The sequence below is a fragment of the Cherax quadricarinatus genome, chromosome 1, assembly GCF_038502225.1.
Source record: "Cherax quadricarinatus isolate ZL_2023a chromosome 1, ASM3850222v1, whole genome shotgun sequence".
Lineage (NCBI taxonomy): Eukaryota > Metazoa > Arthropoda > Malacostraca > Decapoda > Parastacidae > Cherax > Cherax quadricarinatus.
The window spans coordinates 2,230,080-2,251,226 of NC_091292.1; the positions used below are offsets into that span (position 1 = coordinate 2,230,080).

Below are 21,147 nucleotides of genomic sequence, written 5' to 3' on the forward strand. Positions count from 1 at the left end.
GCCATGTGGCGGCGTGACCCAGCGTGGAGATGACTGAAGCTCCACACTCCACGAATAAACTTTGGTTTTTGGAGCTTTTTGAATTTCAGATAAAGGGATATGGACCTGTACTTTTTTTCAGTCTAAATCCAAACTGACAAGGGTTAGGTATGTTGTGGGATACTAAGTAGGAGTAGACTTGTTTGTGAATTAATTTTTCGAAGATTTTTAGATAGTAGGGGCAGATTTCATATAGGCCAATAGTTGTTCAGTTCCACTGGATCACCTCCTTTGAGGATCGGGGTGACCCTTGCTCTCTTGAGTATGGATGGGAAGGCGGAAGATTCAATGGATTTGTTAAAGAGAGTTGCAATAATTGGTGACAACATATGAGAAACTTTTTTATACATGAGTGGTGGCAAGTTGTTTAGGTCTCCTGTCTTGTTAAGTGTTTTGATGATGAGCAAGATTTCAGTAGGGTTTGTTGGGGCTAGAAATAGAGTATCTGGGTAGTTACCAGTGAGGTAGTCTTTTGGCTTAATGTTTGTGCTTAGGATTTTCCATGCTAGCTTTGTTCCTTTGTTGCATGTACACCCACCAGGTTGAGTGAGTGAATGTTGCAATTCACAGACACTGAGAGGTTGTTTTTCTCACTTATTCTTTGATGAACACCACTTTTGTGTAAAGCCATCACAGCATTTTTACCTAATAATTTATATACAGTAAGTGGTTTAACAATCTAGCCATCCTAGTGCTTCTCACCCATGATAATCAAAGCCAGATCATACATCTGAAGAAAATTCTTTTTTCTTTTTTTTTTTTTCACTGTCTGAAGATGGCTTGTCTGGCTTTAACCCTTTCAGGGTCCTCAGGCCCTCTCCGAGACTTGTTCTCAGGGTCGCCAAATTTAAAAAAAAATTTATTTTTTCTTATGAAAAGATAGAGAATCTTTTCCCGATCATAATGACATCAAAAGTATGAAATTTGATGGAAAACTTACGGAATTATGCTCTCGCGAAGTTAGCGGTCTCGACGATGTTTACACATCGGCGATTTTGCCCACTTTGAGCCCTATTTTCAGTTAATTCCAGTGTACTAGTCGACAAAAATCATAACTATTTCGCTAGAACTCCATTTTTTCTATCGAATGAGTACAAGAAACCACCCATTTACCGATTTCAACTATCCAATAAAGTGGTCAGAATTTAGCAATTTTGCCAATTTCCGAATAGGGTCCAGAAAAAACAAGAAAGACATTCCTGGTTAGTCACATCCCCAGGCCCCTCTTATATTTCTTTGGCTTTCCACTTTGAAATTTTATTCTTACAAAAAAATAGAAGATTTACTGTTATGCGGACTACTGCATTAGTGTAGAAATGGTATAAATCATATCAGCACACTTGTGAAAGAATAATTTTCCCCATAAGAAATAATGGAAATAAAATTAATCCGTGCAAGACGCCCAAAAGTATGAAAAAAATTTTTTTTTACCACATGAAATGTTAATTTTAATACACACAAACTGAAAAAGGCATGCACAATTACATGACACTTACTTTTATTGAAGATCTGGTGATGATTGATGGGATGGGAGGAGGGGAGAGCATTATCTTCTTACTGTTTAGAAGGGGAATCCCCTTCCATTACGACTTGAGGTAGCAAGTCCTTTTCCGGGGTTACTTCCCTTCTTCTTTTAATGCCACTAGGACCAGCTTGAGAGTCACTGGACCTCTGTCGCACAACAAATCTGTCCATAGAGCTCTGTATCTCCCGTTCCTTTACGATTTGTCTAAAATGGGCCACAACATTGTCATTGAAATAGTCACCAGCACGGCTTGCAACAGCTGTGTCAGGGTGATTTTCATCTATAAAGGTTTGCAGTTCAACCCACTGTGCACACATTTCCTTAATCTTTGAAGTAGGCACAATGGATTCCACAACTGGCATAGGCTTCTCAGGGTTAGCCCCAAACCCTTCAAAATCTTTCTTAATTTCCATACTAATTCTCACCCTTTTTACCACAGGGTTGGCACTAGAAGCTTTCTTGGGGCCCATGGTCACTTATTTTCCAGAAACAGCACCGAAAACACTGTAATAATACGAAATATTCCGAGTGTATGCTTGGATGTTACCGCGGAGGCTGGCTGGTAAACAATGGGACGGGCGGCACATGTGAGGGCACATTGGACGCGTCTTGGACGAAAATCGGTGAGCGGGTTTTTAATCGGTATGCGCGGCAAAAATTTTGCGATAAAAGTAAGCGGTATGCGGAAAAATCGCTATGTGATGCCATCGTTATGCGGGGGTCCACTGTATTAGACTCACCAGTTGACGTGTATTGGATGCTTGGCATGATTTGTTTACTTTTGAACTTTGGTAAAAATCGAACATTTCTGCAACTTTGAGCTCAATTTCAACGTACTTTTCATTGTAAAACCAGTCAAAATCATCTCAATTTCCATAATATGTCTTTCATTCTATAAATGAGACCAGGAAAACTAGAATACAACCATAAATACCATACGAAAATACACTGCAATGTTGCTGTTTTAATCCAAAAACACGGTCAAAGTTTTTTTTTTTCTCATTATGCGCTGTGTGCTGCAGGATTTTTTTTATACTGCGCACACTGACCACATAGACCCATTCTTTCATATGTAAGCCTACCAACTTTCTCTTGCTAGATTTGAGGGCGCTAGAATTTAGGCATACTAGTACGTCAAAAACCCTGGTGCGTAAGCCATACTAGTACCGCCGAAACCCTGAAAGGGTTAATAGAAACTCTTTAGTGGTGCCCCCCTTCAAGTGGCACCCAGGGCACATGCCATTCCTGCCACACCTTAGGTATACCAATGTGTCTCAAGAAATCGTAATGACATGATTGCAAACAAACCATACCCCCGGCCGGGATTGAACCCGCGGTCATAGAGTCTCAAAACTCCAGCCCGTCGCGTTAGCCACTAGACCAGCTAGCCACAATAAGATTCATCCAACTAGGTATATTTCTACACCATAGGAAGGTTAGCACAGGTCACAGGCACCTCTGTGACCACAAATGCATTTGTGGTCACAGAGGTGCCTGTGCTAACCTTCCTATGGTGTAGAAATATACCTAGTTGGATGAATCTTATTGTGGCTAGCTGGTCTAGTGGCTAACGCGACGGGCTGGAGTTTTGAGACTCTATGACCGCGGGTTCAATCCCGGCTGTGGGTATGGTTTTTATGCCAATGTGTGTTCTACCAGGTGTGCATGCATTCATCCTTTATATGACTTTTTAAGTTAGAGATAGAGTGCATTAATGAATCTGAAATACAGCTTCTCCTTACTTAGTGACGTACTTGTTTACCGACAACTCAGATTTACAACAGGCTCTCTGACCAGTATGCCTACCTAAATAATGTATGTATATTAGAGCTGATTTCCTCTATTCTGTTTATTACAATGTACAGTACACTACTATATTAACATTTAAAAATATGCCAGAAATGTTATAAATGGTACAAAAATGACATTAAAGCAATATCAAAGATGGTTAACACAAACCCACTACCATTATAACATGCTCCTCACTTAGCGACGAATTCGTTTACCAAAATGGTCTTAGGAACGGAACTCCGCCGTTAAGTGAGGATAGGCTGTACACTGAAAGGCAGTTAAACCAAACATTCTTTGTTTAATAATTTTGTACACTTTAATATAGGGGTGTCCATGTAATGTATTAAGATTTAATGTTTAAAAATATAACTTTTAGCTCCTTTACTGGTCTTCAGTTTTTCTCTCAAACTGTTAAAATTTCTTTAGCGCAGTTAAAACACAACATTTTTCCTTTTTCAGAAAAGAAGTTTGTTTCATCAAAGCTCAACAAATTTATGCATCCACGAAATCCGTACCGTACTCCTCCCAGCTTCAAAAAGCTTTCCATGAAATTTCCAGAATTTCGAGCTTACTGCACTTATGATGTCAGTGGTAAAGTTCATTTAGACTTCAAGAATCCAAGAGCTGTACGTGCTCTCACAACCAGCCTTCTGGACCAAGATTTTGATCTTAAGGTGAGTTTTCATCATGTTTATGTTTATGTTCACCAGATCAATAATGCAACTATTAATTACTTCTTTCTTCCACTATACCCAATTACAACTAACTTCAAACATGTAACGTATAGTATAATTCTGACAAGTAGTTTGCTGCCTGACCCCTTCAGGTTTTGCGTTTAACTTGTTTATGATTTTATTATTATTATTATTATTAAGTAGTTTGCCTTAGTTTTATTCTGCCTAAAATTGGTGCATGGTAATTGGCTTTTGTTAATAAATTACAAACTGTTAACCATGCTTTATAACAGTTTGGTATATTTTTAAAATAATTTAATATTTTCATCAATATAAAGTGAAGCGTTACAGATAGCAGGGGTAAACTCAGCATCTGAACTTTGATAAACAAGACCTTAAAACTCTGCTTCTCTTATTTGGTTCTGATGCATAAATACTGTACTGAAAAGTGAAATTGGGTGGGTGCAACAGTGGGGCAACAGAGATGGAGATTAAACTGGACAGATTATCATGTAAGACCATATTGAGGCTAGGACAGGAAGGAAATAAGGTGTGGCATTTTGTAAATGGGCCTCCCAAGTACCTAACACAGAAAGTTATCTTTCAGGGTTCAAAACAGTTTCAGTAATAATTCAATTCAATTCAATTCAATTCAAAATTTATTCTCTATGAGGATTACAATGCTGAGTTTACAGAATTTGGTTATTGTGTGGTTTACATGTAGTGAAATAATAATTACAGAGCGTACCACTAGAACACCTAGCATGGCTAGGCATTTCGGGCAGACTTAAATTAAATCTTAAGTTTAAAATATTACAAAATTATGAGGTTAGTTGGTATTATGGCTAAGTGACTAAATACTAGTTTGTGAGTTTAGCAATGTGAATGCTTTTGTTTTGGCACTATACATAGTTTCAGTATTGGAGTATCACAGGCCAACTTATGACTAGTTAAGATTCATTATTTTGAGATTGAGATTGATATTTCTGTTTATGGTCAAATGGGTGAGTGAGTGTAAGTGTTAACCACCAGGTGGTATTTGTGTAATTAGTTGACAGGGTGTATCAGGGAGATGAGATGTTTTCTGATGGTAGTTTTGAAGGTGATGAATGTGTCTGCAGTTTTAGAATTTTCAGGTAGGGTGTTCCAGATTTTAGGGCCTTTGACATACATTGAATTTTTGTAAAGGTTTAGTCGGACACGGGGAATGTCATAGAGATGTTTGTGTCTGGTGTTGTGCCTGTGGGTTCTGTTGCAACTATCAAGAAAGCGTTTTAGGTCAAGGTTAATATTGGAATTTAACCCTTTGACTGTTTTCGACGTATAAATACGTCTTACGAGCCAATGTTTCTGACGTATATATACTCAATAATTCTAGCGGCTTCAAATCAAGTGGGAGAAAGCTGGTAGGCCCACATGTGAGAGAATGGGTCTGTGTGGTCAATGTGCACCACATAAAAAAAATCCTGCAGCACACATTGCGTAATGAGAAAAAAAAACTGATCGTTTTTTTGGAATAAAACGCCGACTTTGAGGTGTATTTTCGTATAGTATTTATCGTTGTATTCGCGTTTTCATGGTCTTAGGTGATAAAATGGAAAACATATTACAGAAATAGAGATGATTTTCATTACTTTTACGATGAAAACGACCTTGAAACTGAGCTCAAAGTAGCGGAAATGTTCGATTTTTACCAATGTTCAAGAGTAAATAAATCACACCACACGTCCAATACACGTCAACTGGGGAGTCTAATATTCTTTCACTAGTGCACTGATATTATTTATACCATTTTTACAATAATGCAGTCGTCTGCATAACAGTAAATTTTGTATTTTTTTGTATGAATAAAAAATCAAAATAGAAAGCAATAATAATATAAGAGGGGCCTAGAGATGTGACTAATGAACAGAGCATATGTTATTTTAGTGCCATGAATGTCTACCTTGTTTATTCTGGACCCTATTTTGAAATTGGCATCTTTTTTATTTTGCGTGAAATTGGCCAAATTGCCAATTTCTGACCACCATATTGGGTAGTCCAAATTAGTAAATGGGAGGTTTCTTGTACTCAGCTGATAGATAAAATGGAGTTCTAAAGAAATAGCTATGAGTTTGGTCAACTGGAACAATGGAATTGGCTGAAAATTGGGCTCAAAGTCGGCGAAATCGCCGATACGCATATGTCGCCGAGACCGCTAACTTCGGGGGAGCATAATTCCACGAGTTTTCGACCAAATTTCGAACTTTTGGTGTCATTACCATCGGGAAAAGATTCTCTATCATTTCATAAGAAAAAATAATTTTTTTTTTTCAAAAATTGAGCGACATAGAATGACAGTTTCAGAGAGGGGCCTGAAACAGTCAAAGGGTTAAGGTCCTGTAGATGTAAATTGCACAGTAGTAAGTGTGGATGTACTGAACAGGGAGTAAGTTTAGATCTATGAAGAGTGGGGGGGGGTGTGTTGCCAGGGATGAGATTTAGTGATTATTCTTACTGCAGCTTTTTGTTGGGTTATTATTGGCTTTAGGTGTGTTGCTGCAGTTGAACCCCAAGCACAGATAGCATAGGTGAGGTATGGATATATAAGTGAATGGTATAGTGTGAGAAGGGCAGTTTGCGGCACGTAGTATCGTATCTTGGAGAGGATCCCAACCGTTTTGGATACTTTTTTGGTTATGTGTTGGATATGGGTGCTGAAGTTCAGGTTGTTGTCGAGGTATAGGCCTAGGAATTTGCCCTCATTATGCCTGGCAATTAGAGTGTTGTCGATCTTAATGTTAATTTGCGCATCTCCTGCTCTGCTACCAAACATAATGTAGTAGGTTTTGTCAGTGTTAAGCGTAAGTTTATTGGCTGTCATCCAAGTCGATATTTTGATCAGCTCCTCATTAACAATGGTGTTGAGGGTGGCAAGATTAGGGTGAGAGATGACATAAGTCGTGTCATCAGCAAAGAGAATGGGGTTCAGGTGTTGAGATACGTTTGGAAGATCATTGATGTATATGAGGAAGAGCAGGGGACCAAGGACACTTCCCTGCAGAACTCCAGTATCAAGTGGCTGTGTTGTTGATGCTGTGTCTTTAATGGTGACATACTGATACCTATTAGTAAGGTAAGATTTGAAATATGCAAGCGCATGGCCTCTTATACCATAATGGTCAAGTTTGTGGAGTAGGATGCTGTGGTCTACTGTGTCAAAAGCTTTTCTTAGGCCAATAAAAATTCCTAGTGGATATTCCTTATTTTCCAATGCTGTGTAAAGCAGATCTAGCATTTTTATGATTGCATTGTTAGTGCTTTTATTTTTCCTGAATCCAAATTGGCAGGGGTTGAGTATGTTTTGTGCCGTAATAAATGAATATAGTCTCCTGTGCACGAGTTTCTCAAAGATTTTGGATAGCAATGGTAAGTTTGATATTGGCCTATAGTTGTTTAAATCTGTAGGGTCACCACCTTTATGTATTGGTGTAACCCTTGCCGTCTTGAGTAGTTTCGGGAAGGTGCTAGTTTCTAGTGACTTGTTAAAAAGTAATGAGATAGCATGCGAGAGGACATGGGCCGCTCTCTTGTACAATAATGGTGGGACATGAGACAGATTCCCTGAGTTATTTTTAAGTGACTTTATAATCTTGGTGACTTCCATGGGCTCAGTTGGAGCAAGATAGAAGGAATTTGGGAAATTCCCATCTAGGTAGTCCCCGGCATGGGCATTGGTGCGTGGGATTTTATTGGCGAGATTAGAACCTATGGTTGAGAAGAAGTCGTTTATCTTGTTAGCTGTGTCAGTGGGATGCAGTGGTGTTTCATTAGGTTTAGTTAGGGCAATATTCTTGTTTTTTTTTTCAGTTTGTGGGTCCCTAGAATCTGAGAGAGTGTTTTCCAGGTCTTTTTTATATCTCCTCTTGTGTCAGTGAATCTACTGGAGTAGTATAGTTGTTTGGCTTTCTTTATTACTTTGGTGAGGACTGATGAATAGTGTTTAAGAATATCTTTGTGTATTAAGCCCTGTCTATATTGCTTTTCATATTGGTGTTTCTTATCAATAGATTTCAAAATGGTGCTGGTTAGCCATGGGCAACCAAGCCGTTTGTTTGTGATCTGTTTCATTTTTATAGGACAATGTTTGTTGTATAGTCTAAGTAATTTGTTAAGAAAAATGTCTGTCCAGTCGTCAATACCATTGGCCTTGGAGAATTCTGTAGGCCAGTCAACAGTCTCTAGGTCAGCTGTGAACTTCCTTATTGAGGCCTCATCATGGAGTCTAAATGAAACTTTGTTGTATTCAAGTGGTGGTTTAATAATGTTTGTCAAGAGGAAGGTAGGGTAGTGGTCTGTAGTGCTATCTGTGATTATCCCTGATTTAAGGGGGGCTAGTATATTGGTCCATATGTGGTCTATTATGGTTGCACTCATTTCAGTGAGCCTGGTTGGTTTAGTTATTGTTGGTATGAGAAGTGTGTTGTTCATATTGTTGATGAAATCAGTTACCGGCAGACTTTCATAAAGGCTAGTTTGAATGATTATTGACAGCTTATATTTAAGTTTTTCTATAATAGGGACTCATATAAGAGTATAATATCTGGAAATTGCTTCTTTCCAGGTCAGCATTCCTGATGACCGACTGGTGCCAACACTTCCTTTACGCCTCAATTATTTGTTATGGATTGAAGACCTGCTGACACATGCAGCACACTATGACTCTGAGCACTTTGTCTTGGCCATTGATATTGGTATGTATAGCCCCAAAGATAACCATCAGTATCTGGCAACTTTTCTCTTATATTTAAAATAATTTTTCTTATTGAAACTAATTCATGCTTAGAGATACACAGTTATAGTACCGCCTTGACTTTCGAGTTTAATTCGTTCCGTGACCGAGCTCGTAACTCAATTTGCTCATATATCAAATCAGTTTTCCTTGTTGAAATTAATTGAAATGCCATTAATCCATTCCAGCCCCCAGAAATCCATCCCAATTTTTTTGTTACAGGTTTTTAAATAAATATGTATTTATACATAAGAAATGATTTGTGCATTTTTTGCCAGGTCCCAGCAATGTTTTAGAAATTCTGGAGTATACATGTACATATATGAAACTCCTTGAAGCACGGTGTAAGATGAACGTCACTCATCTTACACCGTGCACTGCCTTGGCTTTATTTTTCAGTGTTACACATAAACATGTCTATCGGTTTGTTTCTGTCTGTCTCTGTCTATCTGTTTCTGTCTATTTGTCTGTCTGTCTAGCTCTGTTTATCTCTGTCTCTGCTCATCTGTCTTTCTGTCAGCCTGTGTTTCTGCCTTCCTGTCTCTCTACTTGTCTCTCTCAGAGATAAAGCCATTCATTAGCCAGCAGGTATTACACACAATGCAGAGTCGTCACGTCTGATTCCTGAACAAGTGAAAATGTGTGTTACTTGCCAGTCATGATTATTATGCCTTATATCTACATGCATAGTATAGCACTTTCTCTAGATTTTTGGGGTTATGCTAGTTAATTTACACTATGTATAACTGTATTTAACCCGTGAACGGTCCAAACGTATACATATATACGTTTTTACCGCTAGTGCCCCAAACGTATATACAGTATACGTTTTATTTGTCATACATTCAACATTGCCACGATAATCCTGAGTCACCTAGACATGAGAGAATGGGTGTGCGCACTCACTGTGCTCCATATTAAAATAATTAGGGATACCTGGTTACCATATGCTCTTTTTTCCTATTAAAAAACAATTATTTTTTTTCTCAAAAAATTTGGGGCACTACGGTAGAGAACGTATATAGTATACGTTTGGACTGTTTATGGGTTAATAGGTAGTAGGTTGGTAGACAGCAACTGCCCAGGGTGGTTCTATCGTCCTGCCAAGTGAGTGTAAAACGAAAGCCTGTAATTGTTTTGCATGATGGTAGGATTGCTGGTGTCATTTTTTCTGTCTCATAAACATGCAAGATTTCAGGTACGTCTTGCTACTTATACTTAGGTCACACTACTTATACATATGTTTTTTTTTTTTTTTTTTTTCAACAAGTCGGCCGTCTCCCACCGAGGCAGGGTGACCCAAAAAAAAGAAAGAAAATCCCCAAAAAGAAAATACTTTCATCATCATTCAACACTTTCACCACACTCGCACATTATCACTGTTTTTGCAGAGGTGCTCAGAATACAACAGTTTAGAAGCATACACATATAAAGATACACAACATATCCCTCCAAACTGCCAATATCCCAAACCCCTCAAGCATATATATACACACCCCTCTGGGTTTACTTCTATTTTCTTTCTAGTTCTTCCTCTTGTTTATTTCCTCTTATCTCCATGGGGAAGTGGAACAGAATTCTTCCTCCATAAGCCATGTGTGTTGTAAGAGGCGACTAAAATGCCAGGAGCAAGGGGCTAGTACTCCCTTCTCCTGTTTAAATTACTAAAGTTAAAAAGAGAAACTTTTGGTTTTCTTTTTGGGCCACCCTGCCTCGGTGGGATACGGCTGGTGTGTTGAAAGAAAGAAGAAAGAATAACTGTATTTATGTGTAACTGTGAGATGTAGATAAATGGTTCAGAGAACCGATAAGTTGATAAATTAAACACATGTGCAACACTTGGGTATCTTTAAGAAGGAAATGTTTTGCCACACAGTGGCTTCATCAGTCCATACCAAGGAGAATGGTGAAGAACAAGAGGAGTTTGAAGTAATCAATCCCTCAGCCTTGAGTTGATGTGATCAGTCCATCAATCTTGAAAAAAATACAGCATATGTGCGAAGAAGTGGCTTATATACTGTAGGTAGGAGAGGTGCAACAGTCATAGGTGGTATCACATTTGTCCAGTGTGGAAGTAGGCCATGCCTAGGGAATTCTTCACTTGCCTAACCCTTGGGCATGACCTACTTCTACATTGGACAAAAGTGATGCCACCTACAACTGCTGCACCTCTCCTGCCTACAGTTTATAAGCTACTTCTTCACACATATGCTGTATTCTTTTCAAGTTTGATGGACTGATCACATCAACTCATGGCTGAGGGACTGATTACTTCAAATTCCTTCTGTTCTTCACCATTCTCCTTTGTATGGACTGATGAAGCCACTGTGTGGCAAAATGTTTCCTTCTTAACCCTTTCAGGGTCCGTCCCGTAGATCTACGGCTTTACGGTGAGTGTCCAAACCGTAGATCTACGCCATGAGCTCAGCTCACTCTGATAAACTGTGAGTGGTACATTTGGGCCTAGATATGAGAGAATACATCTATGTGGTATGTGTGCACCACATAAAACAGATCCTGCAGCACAGTGTATAATAAGAGAAAAAAACTGAAATCATGATTTTTCGATTAAAACAGCGACTTTTCAGTGTTTTTTCGTATGTTTTTTATAGTCGTATTTGCGATTTCTTGGTCTCATTTGATAGAATGGAAGACATATTACAGAAATAGAGATGATTTTGATTGGTTTTAGCACTGAAAATGGCTTGAAACTGAGCTCAAAGTAGCGGAAATGTTAAATTTTTGCCGATATTCAAGAGTAAACAAACGACCTCATACGTCTAATACACGTCAGCTGGTGGGTCTAATATACATTCACAAATATGGTGATGATATTTATACAATTATTACAGTATTGCATAACAGTAAATCTTCTATTTTTTGGTGTGAATAAAAATTCATTATGTGAATAAAAAATCAAAATGGAATTTATTTGTAAAGCCTCAAAATGTAACTAATGAACAGAGGAAATGTTAGTTTAGTTCCAGGAATACCTACATTGTTTATTCTGGAGCCTATTTTGAAATTGGAATATTTTGAACTTTGTGTTAAATTGGCCAAATTAACAATTTCCGATCACTTTATTTTGTAGTTGAAACAGTTGATTTGGCGATTTCTTGTGCTCAATCGATAGAATAGAAGTAATACTAGTGAAGTAGCTAAGAATTTGGTTGATTGGAATAATGTAATTGGCCTAAAATTGGAGTCAAAGTCGGCAAAATCGCCGACTCGTAAATATCGCTGACACATCAAAATTCGCGAGAGCATAATTTCGTAAATTTTCCACCAAATTTCGTACTTTTTGTTTTATTACCTTCACAAAAAGATTCTCTACGATTTCATAAGAAAAAATAAAAAAAATTTTTTTTGAAAATTCTTGGACACTGGTGCGTGACTTCAGATTTTGGCCTTGGACCCTGAAAGGGTTAAAGATACCCAAGTGTTGCATATGTGTCTAATTTTTTGCCTGTGAGATATGCGACAGATATAGACCAAGACAGAGATAGACCGAAACAGAGATAGACCGAGACAGAGATAGACTGAGACAGAGATAGACCGAGACAGAGATAGACCAAGACAGAGATAGACCGAGACAGAGATAGACCGAGACAGAGATAGACCGAGACAGAGATAGACCGAGACAGAGATAGACCGAGACAGAGATAGACAGAGACAGAGATAGACAGAGACAGAGATAGACAGAGACACAGATAGATCGAGACACAAATAGATCGAGACAGACAGAAGGAGATAGAGACAGCCAAAGCAAATCGGCCAGCCGGCCAGCTGCCGGCCAGCCAGCCGGCTAGCCAGCTGGCCACCCAACCAGCTGGCCTGCCGATCATGTATTACACATGTTCCAGAATTGTTTCTCTTTACTTAACCCTTTCAGGGTCCGTCCCGTAGATCTACGGCTTTACGTTCAGGGTCCAAACCGTAGATCTACGCCATGAGCTCAGCTCACTCTGATAAACTGTGAGTGGTACATTTGGGCCTAGATATGAGAGAATACATCTATGTGGTATGTGTGCACCACATAAAACAGATCCTGCAGCACACTGTGTATAATGAGAGAAAAAAAATGAAATCATGATTTTTCGATTAAAACAGCAACTTTGCAGTGTTTTTTCGTATGTTTTTTATAGTTGTATTTGCGATTTCTTGGTCTCATTTGATAGAATGGAAGACATATTACAGAAATAGAGATGATTTTGATTGGTTTTAGCACTGGAAATGGCTTGAAACTGAGCTCAAAGTAGCAGAAATGTTAAATTTTTGCCGATATTCAAGAGTAAACAAACGACCTCATACGTCTAATACACGTCAGCTGGTGGGTCTAATATACATTCACAAATATGGTGATGATATTTATACAATTATTACAGTATTGCATAACAGTAAATCTTTTATTTTTTGGTGTGAATAAAAATTCATTATGTGAATAAAAAATCAAAATGGAATTTATTTGTAAAGCCTCAAAACATAACTAATGAACAGAGGAAATGTTAGTTTAGTGCCAGGAATGCCTACATTGTTCATTCTGGACCCTATTTTGAAATTGGAATATTTTGAACTTTGTGTTAAATTGGCCAAATTAACAATTTCCGATCACTTTATTTTGTAGTTGAAACAGTTGACTTGGTGATTTCTTGTGGTCAATCGATAGAATAGAAGTAATACTAGTGAAATAGCTAAGAATTTGGTTGATTGGAATAATGTAATTGGCCTAAAATGGGAGTCAAAGTCGGCAAAATCGCCGATTCGTAAATATCGCTGACACATCAAAATTCGCGAGAGCATAATTTCGTCAATTTTCCACCAAATTTCGTACTTTTTGTTTTATTACCTTCACAAAAAGATTCTCTACGATTTCATAAGAAAAAATAACAATTTTTTTTTTTTTAATTCTTGGACACTGGTGCGTGACTCCAGATTTGGGCCTTGGACCCTGAAAGGGTTAAAGCATATGTTATAGAACATTCTGGCAAGATGACATTACCAGTGGTATCAAAATTGAAAGGAAGTTACACATCGGTTATTATCGAGGTTTTTTTTATATTTCCTTGGCATCTCCTGTGAATGGTGGCGTATCTGAAGCTTGCTCACAACTCGGATTTTGGCTCGTAACTCAAAGCAAAAGATTGACCGAGAGACGGCTCATAACTCGGAAAACTCGTAAGTTGGGGCACTCATAAGTCGAGGTACCACTGTATATGTATGGAGGGAAGTGGTAAAGGACTTTTTGTATGATATTTCAGGCTGAACCAAGAAGAGATAACCCAACTTTTGTAACTGATGTTCTCAATATTGTACTGTATCTCTTATTCAAAAAATCTTTTGAAACTTTTTCCTTCAGTATAAACATTATCTTGCACATTAAGTTTCATCATCTATTTCATCATTCATTTATTATTGAAAGGAAATCTGAGGTTTTGCAAGTAACTGTAAGTTGTTTTGTGTGTTTACAGGTGTTGGAGCAGCATGTGTTTACCCACTGTTAGGAGCGAAACGCTTTGGCTGGTGTTTTGTGGGCACTGAGAGTGACCAACTAAGTTTTACAAGTGCTCACACAAATGTTCAAAATAACAATCTTCAAGATAAGATATTTTTAAAAAAGGTAGGATTTCTTATATCTTTCCAAATGAAGTTAATGATGTAGGTAGCAGGTTGGTAGACAGCAACCATCCAGGGATGTACAGTATTATTATCCTGCTTTTTTTTTTTCAACAAGTTGGCTGTCTCCCACCAAGGCAGAGTGATCCAAAAAGAAAGAAAATCCCAAAAAACAAAATACTTTCATCTCAACACTTTCACCTCATTCACACATAACCACTGTTTTTGCAGAGGTGCCCAGAATACAACAGTTTAGAAGTATATACGTATAAAAATCCACAGTATATCCCTCCAAACTGCCAATATCCCAAACTCCTCCTTTAGAGTGCAGGCATTGTACTTCCCAGTTCCAGGACTCAAGTCCGGTTATATAAAATAACCGGTTTCCCTGAATCCCTTCACTAAATATTACCCTTCTCACACTCCAACAGCTCGTTAGGTCCCAAATACCATTCGTCTCCATTCACTCCTATCTAACACGATCACGCACACTTGTTGGAAGTTCAAACCCCTCACCCACAACACCTCCTTTACCCCCTCCCTCCTGCTATATTAGTATGAAATGAAATCCTGTTAAATGCATTGATTGCTGTCATGTAGACATGTTAGCAGATGGGTCTTTGAAAGATGAGGTGAACCATACAGTATAATGTGCACTCTTTGCGGTTAATACTAACTGAGAAGGGGTGTTTTGATGATGTGATGGATAGTCAAAACACAGGTGACTACACCCACAAGATGGTGTTACTTGATGACCAGGAAACCTACAAACCTTTTCACATAAGTTCCAGTAACTCCTCACTTTGTAACCAAGTCTCGCCAGATCCTTACACTTGCCGAACAGACTTGATCATATACATATGGCTTACTGGAAATCCCTAAGCCAAGTATTCCTGTTAAACCCATTACATCAATTATTTTATTATCACACTGGCCGATTCCCACCAAGGCAGGGTGGCCCAAAAAAGAAAAACTTTCACCATCATTCACTCCATCACTGTCTTGCCAGAAGGGTGCTTTACACTACAGTTTTTAAACTTCAACATTAACACCCCTCCTTCAGAGTGCAGGCACTGTACTTCCCATCTCCAGGACTCAAGTCCGGCCTGCCGGTTTCCCTGAATCCCTTCATAAATGTTACTTTGCTCACACTCTAACAGCACGTCAAGTATTAAAAACCATTTGTCTCCATTCGCTCCTATCAAACACACTCACGCATGCCCGCTGGAAGTCCAAGCCCCTCGCACACAAAACCTCCTTTACCCCCTCCCTCCAACCTTTCCTAGGCCGACCCCTACCCCGCCTTCCTTCCACTACAGACTGATACACTCTTGAAGTCATTCTGTTTCGCTCCATTCTCTCTACATGTCCGAACCACCTCAACAACCCTTCCTCAGCCCTCTGGACAACAGTTTTGGCAATCCCGCACCTCCTCCTAACTTCCAAACTACGAATTCTCTGCATTATATTCACACCACACATTGCCCTCAGACATGACATCTCCACTGCCTCCAGCCTTCTCCTTGCTGCAACATTCATCACCCATGCTTCACACCCATACAGGAGTGTTGGTAAAACTATACTCTCATATATTCCCCTCTTTGCTTCCAAGGACAAAGTTCTTTGTCTCCACTGACTCCTAAGTGCACCGCTCACCCTTTTCCTCTCATCAGTTCTATGATTCACCTCATCTTTCATAGACCCATCCGCTGACACGTCCACTCCCAAATATCTGAATACATTCACCTCCTCCATACTCTCTCCCTCCAATCTGATATCCAATCTTTCATCACCTAATCTTTTTGTTATCCTCATAACCTTACTCTTTCCTGTATTCACTTTCAGTTTTCTTCTGTTACATCCCCTACCAAATTCATCCACCAACCTCTGCAACTTCTCTTCAGAATCACCCAAGAGCACAGTGTCATCAGCAAAGAGCAACTGTGACAACTCCCACGTTGTGTGATTCTTTATCTTTTAACTTCACACCTCTTGCCAAGACTCGCATTTGCTTCTCTTACAACCCCATCTATAAATATATTGAACAACCACAGTGACATCACACATCCTTGTCTAAGGCCTACTTTTAGTGGGAAATAATCTCCCTCTTTCCTACATACTCTAACTTGAGCCTCACTATCCTTGTAAAAACTCTTCACTGCTTTCAGTAACCTACCTCCTATACCATACACCTGCAACATCTGCCACATTGCCCCCCTATCCACCCTGTCACACGCCTTTTCCAAATCCATAAATGCCACAAAGACCTCTTTAGCCTTATCTAAGTACTGTTCACTTATATGTTTCACTGTAAACCCCTGGTCCACACAACCCCTACCTTTCCTAAAGCCTCCTTGTTCATCTGCTATCCTATTCTCCGTCTTACGCTTAATTCTTTCAATAATAACTCTACCATACACTTTACCAGGTATACTCAACAGACTTATTCCCCTATAATTTTTGCACTCTCTTTTGTCCCCTTTGCCTTTATACAAAGGAACTATGCATGCTCTCTGCCAATCCCTAGGTACCTTACCCTCTTCCATACATTTATTAAATAATAGCACCAACCACTCCAAAACTATATCCCCACCTGCTTTTAACATTTCTATCTTTATCCCATCAATCCCAGCTGCCTTACCCCCTTCATTTTACCTACTGCCTCACGAACTTCCCCCACACTCACAACTGGCTCTTCCTCACTCCTACAAGATGTTATTCCTCCTTGCCCTATACACGAAATCACAGCTTCCCTATCTTCATCAACATTCAACAATTCCTCAAAATATTCCCTCCATCTTCCCAATACCTCTAACTCTCCATTTAATAACTCTCCTCTCCTATTTTTAACTGACAAATCCATTTGTTCTCTAGGCTTCCTTAACTTGTTAATCTCACTCCAAAACTTTTTCTTATTTTCAACAAAGTTTGTTGATAACATCTCACCCACTCTCTCATTTGCTCTCTTTTTACATTGATTCACCACTCTCTTAACCTCTCTCTTCTTCTCCATATACTCCTCCCTCCTTGCATCACTTCTACTTTGTAAAAACTTCTCATATGCTAACTTTTTCTCCCTTACTACTCTCTTTACATCATCATTCCACCAATCGCTCCTCTTCCCTCCCGCACCCACTTTCCTGTAACCACAAACTTCTGCTGAACACTCTAACACTACATTTTTAAATCTACCCCATACCTCTTCGACCCCATTGCCTATGCTCTCATTAGCCCATCTATCCTCCAATAGTTGTTTATATCTTACCCTAACTGTCTCCTCTTTTAGTTTATAAACCTTCACCTGAGACAGATAAAAAGGCACCAGCAGTCTTACCGTCGTGTAAAACAATTACAGGTTTCCGTTTTAAACTCACTCGGCAGGATGGTAGTACCTCCCTGGGTGGTTGCTGTCTACCAACCTGCTACCTAGGTTTATTATATATATCTTTCTTTCTTTCAACACACCGGCTGTGTCCCACTGAGGTGGGGTGGCCCAAAAGGAAAAACGAAAGTTTCTCCTTTTACATTTAGTAATATATACAGGAGAAGCCTGTATATATTACTAAATTGCTCCTGGCATTTTAGTCACCTCTTACAACACACATGTCTTACGGAGGAAGAATTCTGTTCCATTTCCCCATGGAGGTAAGAGGAAATAAACAAGAACAAGAACTAGAAAGAAAATAGAAGAAAACCCAGAGGGGTGCGTATATATATGATTGTACATGTATGTGTAGTGAGACTAAAGTGTAAGTAGAAGAAGCAAGACATACCTGAAATCTTGCATGTGTATGAGACAGAATAAAAAGACACCAACAATCCTACCATCATGTAAACAATTACAGGCTTCCTTTTTAAACTCACTCGGCAGGACGGTAGTACCTCCCTGGGTGGTTGCTGTCTACCAACCTGCTACCTAGGTTTATTATATATATATTGTATAGAATTTTTGCATCTGCAAACATATTTTTATAGTATTTTTATAGTATTTTATAATAGTTCATATAAATTAGAAAGATTGCTGAGCAAGTTCTGACTCTTCTGAGACCCTACTGGCAACATTTTCCTATGAGGATATTTTCCTCTTTTAAATGTGTTTGCATTCTCCTTTCAGTGATAAGATCCTTTATCCAATGGGCTGTACTAGTTTTCCTTTGAATCCTCCTTTATTGGACAGTTACAAAAATTATTCTGTTATTGAAAATCGCTGGCCTCCCTTATTATATGTGACAGTTGCATTCCTTGCCCATGGCACATAGTCACTTCACAGAAAGTGAAACCAATATAACATATAACACAGGGATTTCTTACTGAAACTTTGTAAATTTTACTTTTCTTGACTAATGTGTACTAAAAAAATATGAGCATTTCACAGATGCACTACATGGTCATATATTAAAAAAATAATTTGGTTGAAAAACAACTGAGAAAAACAAATTTAAAGTTAAATGTTAATCTTCCTCTCTCTAACTCTCCCCTTTCCTTCCTAAATTACCAACAACCAACCTGTGTGTCTATCTGTATTGCAGTGCATAACCTGTGAACCTATGAATACATACAGTACCACCCTGCTATTTTCTTTCATGTCTACCACTAGTCTCAGCTTTGTGTTATGCAACATAACTTTATCTAGCCAAGTGTCCCTTTCTTTTGACTTGGTGCAAGACACTTGAATTGAAAACCAACAACTGGATTTCATTCAGAATATGCTCATTGGATTTATCATGCCCACATCTATTTTCTTCCTGGTTATTCTTTGCTATGAATGTAACAATAAACATAAGAGTGGATGTTTTGTTAAAAAATCGGGTGGTGCTGGGCTTTCTTGGTTGCATAGGAGCCAAAGGTGTGCAGCGACCATCTGTTCCAGTTGAATAAGAGTGGATTTTTACTGTGTATAGTGAATTACTGGTAGAAATGAAGTCATCACATATAAGTGAATTCGGAAAAAGTAAAGCTACATATAGCAAGTAAAACCTATATATCAAAAGATTTTTTGGAATAGTCTATATGTGTGTTTAATTATTATTTTAAACATAGCATTTGTCCTGTATTAATAGATTGAAAATTTTTATTTTTTTTTTATTCTTGTCCAATTTTATCTAAGAATTTTGGAGTGAACATGTTTGTTAGAAAGATACCCAATAGCTAAATATACTTTTATAACTAAACATTATATTATTTTTTCAGGTTGAAAGTAATATTATTTTTAAAGATGTGATAGGTGAAGAAAAGGTAAAGTCTTGGACATTAGAGTGCAAATTAAGAAGTAAAGTTGACATTGCTGAATGTTCTAAGAAATGTGCTGAGTGTGAGCCACAGGCATCTCAGCTGAACCCTCAGAATGAAGTAAACTTTGATGAAGGTTAGTGAATCATTCAATTAAAGCTAAACATGTCTTAATTGGGAAGTACAAAGCCTGCACTTTAAAGGAGGGGTTCGGGATATTGGCAGTTTGGAGGGATATGTTGTGTATCTTTATACGTATATGCTTCTAGACTGTTGTATTCTGAGCACCTCTGCAAAAACAGTGATTATGTGTGAGTGTGGTGAAAGTGTTGAATGATGAAGAAAGTGTTTTCTTTTTGGGGATTTTCTTTTTTTTGGGTCACCCTGTCTTGGTGGGAGATGGCTGACTTGTTGAAAAAAAAAAACTGTCTTAATTTAGCTTTTTTTTTTTTTTTTTATGGTGGAACCACTGGGAGGTCTACATAGTATATGTTATGTGTCACTCACACTACATAGTATATGTTATGTGTCACTCACACTACATAGTATATGTTATGTGTCACTCACATAATTATGTGCTTTCTATCCCCAATCTCCTTGAGTTAAACCCCAGATTTTGTGTTTTATAATTTGTGTGATTTGAATGTTTTCCTGAAGTCCATTTTGTGAGTAGCTTTGTTATTTATGTAGTGTTCTTGATGCCCATTTTCTTTTTGCTTGGCACACAACCCTTAAACTGAAAACTAATTATAAGATTTCATTCAAAGTGGACTTATTCTTTCATATGAATATCAGTACTAAGCAGAATAATGCAATATTTAAAGATTGATGGAAACAGTTTGCTAGACTTATGTATTGGTGTATAAAAGGTTGATTGGCAGTGTGATGTACAGAGATGGTTTTCCACCACCTTTGCAAGCCTGGGTTGAGAAACAGGATCCTGTGTCAGCTAGGCAGTTGTGGCTCAGATGTCTTGTAGGTGTTAAAATTAACACAGTGTCTCCTTTTGCTGTTATCTGTTATGTGTTTAGCTTCATGGAGTCAAGTGTACAAACAGTTTCCATGGGAATTACTTTCTAAAATTCATAGTGGAAAAGGGAGAGGATAAAATGTGGTAGTTCCTGTCTGAACACTGCAGAGGAAGAGTGGCTGCTCCAGATAGGTTGAGCTCTGGTCGGCTGGTGTCTTGCGTGTGAGTATAAATCTGTATGAACTTGTATCAGTTGTTCCCCTAGTAATAATTCCCACAGAAATGTGAAGTGTAAGGTAAGGGTGTACTTCCCCCTTTTATTTTATTTAGTGGTATAAACCTTGGTAATAAATACCGACAAGTTGGTTTAGAAAGACACGTAAGCAAACACTATGACATATTTATTAGAAAACGTTTCGGTCCTGGGACCTTGATCACTTCTAACATACAGAGGTAGAAAGACATTATATATATAGGCGGAGAGTGAGATGTGAGTGACGCACATGACCTGAGGAATGTCATGTTGTGATGAGGA

The 21,147-nt window shown here is 38.4% G+C and overlaps 1 protein-coding gene across 3 annotated transcripts in view; it reads left to right on the top strand.

Moving 5' to 3' along the window:
- Positions 1 to 21,147, top strand: part of LOC128703978 (U6 small nuclear RNA (adenine-(43)-N(6))-methyltransferase) — a 113,274-nt gene that overhangs the window by 15,059 nt on the left and 77,068 nt on the right. For all 3 annotated transcript variants that reach the window (XM_070082649.1, XM_070082711.1, XM_070082596.1), the window contains exons 2-5: positions 3,815 to 4,029; positions 8,633 to 8,762; positions 14,269 to 14,417; positions 19,604 to 19,778. In XM_070082649.1, the coding sequence (XP_069938750.1) occupies positions 3,850 to 4,029; positions 8,633 to 8,762; positions 14,269 to 14,417; positions 19,604 to 19,778 (634 nt within the window). In that variant the 5' untranslated portion in view covers positions 3,815 to 3,849. The remainder of the gene's footprint in view (positions 1 to 3,814; positions 4,030 to 8,632; positions 8,763 to 14,268; positions 14,418 to 19,603; positions 19,779 to 21,147) is intronic.